The following is a 4,307-nucleotide window of genomic DNA, read 5'->3' as shown; positions in this document are numbered from 1 at the left end:
CCTCACCCCTACCTGTAACCTCACCCCTACCTGTAACCTCACCCCTACCCTCACCCCTACCAGTAACCTCACCCCTAGCCTCATCCCTGACACATAAAGGATGCACACCAAATCCTTACACAGACGAGGCTCGTTCCCCCCACAAGCATCCCTCTTCCCCCTACCCCTTCCCCTCTCCTTCCTGTAGAGCTCAAGGTGAGGAAGGTCTAGTGGAGAGGGGCAGCAATGAGCTGGTCCCACCCCAGCCAGGGTGCACCAGTGTGGGGACATGCTATGGAGAGAAGCCCCCTATCCTGAGTGCAAAACCCAGTCCCAGTCCTAATAACAACACACATCCCCTGGGTGTTAGCCTGGGCAGCCCTGTACAGCAGCAAGATGTGGAGATGGACCCTTGGGTGTTTTTCCCGAGCCCACCATCTCACCTGGCGTTGTCATGGTTACAGAGGCACACCTGTCCGTCTGGCCGAGGTCAGAGGTCGGTGGCTTTAGTCTCCTCCCTCAGTGACTCGCGATTGGATGGCTGCCACCGCTGCTGCTATAACTCTGCCCACTCAGGGGTCATGAACTTGATGACGTCATCACCCCAGGGGTCAGGGTTCAAGGAGGAGGGGACGATGACATCACAGAGGGAGCTGGTTGAGGTAGGGGTGCAGGCGGGGTCACCTCTTGGGTCAAAGTTGAACTTTAAGTCAAAGTCCTTCCAGAGCTCCATAAAGGATCATGGGTCGGACAGTAATCTGGGGTCTCCCCCTCGGTCCCACTCCTACATTGGCTCCAACTCTTATCTAGGTTCACAGTCTATCTTGGGGTCCCCTCCGGGGTCAAGGTTGAACCTGAGGTCATCGCTTGGCTCCCACTCCAACCTGATGTCGCCTTCTTCCAGTATGTTCCGTCTGGACAGCCCTGGAGAGGAGAGTGAGGAGGAGGTGAAGTGGGAGGAGAGCAGCTCTCCCCCGCTGGGGGAGATGGGGAGGAGGAGGTCCTGTCTGAAGGTGGGGGTACAGGAGGAGRAGAGGAGGAGTGGAGAGAGGGATCACAGCAAAAGGAGTAGTATGAAACAGGTGCAGTGGAATGAAGAGGGACTGACCTGGGATGTTTACGGAGCCTCCCTGGACCCAGAGGTGCTCAGCTCAGCCATACAGGTGTGTGTGTTAACCCTGCGTGGTTTCCTGGTTTCCGTCCCTACAGGTTGTGTTGGTGTGTGTTAACCCTGCGTGGTTTCCGTCCCTACAGGTGTGTGTGTGTTAACTCTGCGTGGTTTCCTTCCCTACATGTGTGTGTGTTGTAACCCTGTGTGGTTTCCGTCCCTTACAGGTGTGTGTGTGTGTGTTAACCTGCGTGGTTTCGTCCCTACAGGTGTGTGTGTGTTAACTGCTGGGTTTCCTCCTACAGGTGTGTGTGTTAACCCTGCGTGGGTTTCCTCCCTACAGGTGTGTGTGTGGTTAACCCTGCGTGGTTTCCTCCCTACGATGTGTGTGTGCTGTAGGTGCGTGTGTGTGTTAACCCTGCGTGGTTTCCGTCCCTACAGGTGTGTGTGTGTGTAACCCTGCGTGGTGTTGTGTGTGTCGTGTGTGTGTTAACCTGCGTGGTTTTCCGCTCCCTACAGGTTGTGTGTGTGTGTAGGTGCGTGTGTGGTGTGTGTATAACCCTTCGTGGTTTCCGTCCCTACAGGTGTGTGTGTCTAGCGTGACAGTGCGTGTGTGTGTGTTAACCCTGCGTGGTTTTCCGTCCCTACAGGTGTGTGTGTGTAGGTGCGGTTTGTGTGTGTTAACCCTGCGTGGTTTCCGTCCCTACAGTGTGTGTGTGGTTAACCTGCGTGGTTTCTCCCTACAGGTGTGTGGTCGTGTTAACCCTGTGTGGTTTCCGTCCCTACAGCGTGGTGTGTGTGTGTGTTAACCCTGCGTGGTTTCCGTCCCATCAGGGTGTGTGTGTTGTAACACCTGCGTGGTTTCCTCCCTACAGTGTGTGTGTGTTACCCTGGTGTGTTTCTCCCTACAGGTGTGTGTGTGTGTTAACCTGCGTGGTTTCCGTCCCTACAGGTTGTGTGTGTGTTAACCCTGCGTGGTTTTCCATCCTACAGGTGTGTGGTGTTAACCCTGCGTGTTCCTCCCTACAGGTGTGTGTGTGTTAACCCTGCGTGGTTCCCTCCTACAGGTGTGCCTAAGTGTTGTAGAGCTGCTGTGTTGTGTGTGTAACCCTGCGTGGTTTCCGTCCTAAGGTGTGTGTGTTGTTAGGTGGTGTGATGTGTTGTGTGTGTGTTAATCCTGCGTGTTTTCGTCCCTACAGGGTGTGTGTGTTGTAGGTGCGTGTGTGTGTGTGTTAACCCTTCGTGGTTTCCGTCCCTACAGGTGTGTGTGTGTAGGTGCGTGTGTGTGTGTGTTAACCCTTCGTGGTTTCCGTCCCTACAGGTGTGTGTGTGTGTAGGTGCGTGCGTGTGTGTGTTAACCTGCTGGTTTCCGTCCCTACAGGTGTGTTGTGTGTAGGTGTGTGTGTGTTAACCCTGCGTGGTTTCCGTCCCTACAGGTGGTGTGTGTTAGGTGCGGTGTGTTAACCCTGCGTGGTTTCCGTCCTACAGGGTGTGTGTGTAGGTGCGCCTGTGTGTGTGGTGTGTTAACCCTGTGTGGTTTCCTCCCTACAGTGTGTTGTTGTAGTGCGTGTGTGTTAACCTGCGTGGTTTCGTCCCTACAGGTGTGTGTGTGTAGCTTGACTATTCAGGTGATGTTTCTATATGTAAATTTTTTTCTCCAATCTATCTTATTGTGTCTTCCAGAAACACCTACAACTCCTGACCAGGACGACAGCACAAACGCAGAAACCACTTCCAAGACCAATCCCAAGTCAAGGGTAAGATCATGTCTAAGACCAAGACCCCTCCCATGGAAACCGCTACCACGTCAACCCCTGTCACAAACAAAAGAAAGGCCACTTTCATGGCAACTTCCCCAATGGCAACCCTTGTCACCACCTTATCGATTAATACCATGGTGACTGCTGCATAGAGACTGAGACTGACACTAAAGGAGAGGGAGAGGGGAGATAGAAAGCGAGGAGAGCTAGAGAGAGAAGGAGATGTACAGAGAGAAGCAGAGGGGAAAATAAGGAGGAGAGGAGAGGTAAAGAGAGGAGAGAGGAGGGGAGAAGTACAGAGGAGGAGGGGACACCGGTGCTGTCTCGTAAGTCGTCGTCCCGTGAGAGTGGGCGCGCAGAAAGAAGAGTGGAGGAGTGATGAGTCACTAAAGCGATGCCTTCGCTCCTCAAACCCCAATGACTAACACTGGAAGCACACCCAGAGGTGGACATTCTCCCATTATAAGACTAACCGATGACTGTATAGGACTAACACAGGGGGTGGTGGGGTTCAGTCTAAAAGGGAAAAGAGTCATCGTATAGCCCTAACACTGGAGTCCATCTGTATAGCCCCAACACTGGACTCCATCTGTATTGCCCAACACTGAGTCCATCTGATTGCCCAACACTGGAGTCCATATGTATTGCCCTAACACTGGAGTCCATCTGTATTGCCCCAACATGGACTCACTGTATTGCCCTAACACTGGAATCCATCTGTATGCCCTAACACTGGAGTGCATGTATTGCCCCAACACTGGAATCCTTGTATTGCCCTAACACTGGAGTCCATCTGTATTGCCCCAACACTGACTCCATCTCTTATTACCCTAACTGAGTCATCGATTGCCTAACATGCATCTTATGCCCTAACACTGAGTCCATCTGTATTGCCCTAACACTGGATCCATCTGTTATGTCCCAACACGGATCCCCCAAAATCTGCTATTGCCCATAACACTGGAGTCCATCTGTATTGCCCTAACACTGGAGTCCATCTGTATTGCCCTAACCACTGGAGTCCATCTGTATTGCCCTAACACTGGACTCCATCTGTATTGCCTAACACTGGACTCCATCTGTATTGCCCTAACACTGGACTCCATCTGTATTGCCCTAACACTGGCATCCATCTGTATGCCCTAACACTGGACTCCATCTGTATTGCCCTAACACTGGACTCCATCGTATTGCCCTAACACTGGACTCATCTTTATTGCCCTAACACTGGACTCCATCTTGTATTGCCCTAACACTGGACTCCATCTTATTGCCCTAACATGGAACTCCATCTTTATTGCCCTAACACTGGACTCCATCTGTATTGCCCCAACACTGGACTCCATCTTTATGCCCTAACACTGGACTCATCTGTATTGCCCTACACTGGACTCCATCTTTATTGCCTAACACTGGACTCCAATCTTTATTCCCTAACACTGGACTCATCTTGTAAAACT

At 52.1% G+C, this 4,307-nt stretch overlaps 1 protein-coding gene across 1 annotated transcript in view; it reads left to right on the top strand.

Moving 5' to 3' along the window:
- Positions 1-3,263, top strand: part of LOC111977541 (G protein-regulated inducer of neurite outgrowth 2-like) — a 12,402-nt gene extending 9,139 nt beyond the window's left edge. The window contains exons 4-5 of the mRNA XM_070448217.1: positions 64-1,142; positions 2,771-3,263. Coding sequence (XP_070304318.1) covers positions 64-1,142; positions 2,771-2,848 — 1,157 coding nt within the window. The 3' untranslated portion in view covers positions 2,849-3,263. The remainder of the gene's footprint in view (positions 1-63; positions 1,143-2,770) is intronic.
- Positions 3,264-4,307: the final 1,044 nt, after the last annotated feature.

This window comes from Salvelinus sp. IW2-2015, linkage group LG18 (assembly GCF_002910315.2).
Source record: "Salvelinus sp. IW2-2015 linkage group LG18, ASM291031v2, whole genome shotgun sequence".
NCBI classification, from domain to species: Eukaryota; Metazoa; Chordata; class Actinopteri; order Salmoniformes; family Salmonidae; genus Salvelinus; species Salvelinus sp. IW2-2015.
This window is presented reverse-complemented; position numbering and strand designations above follow the sequence as displayed.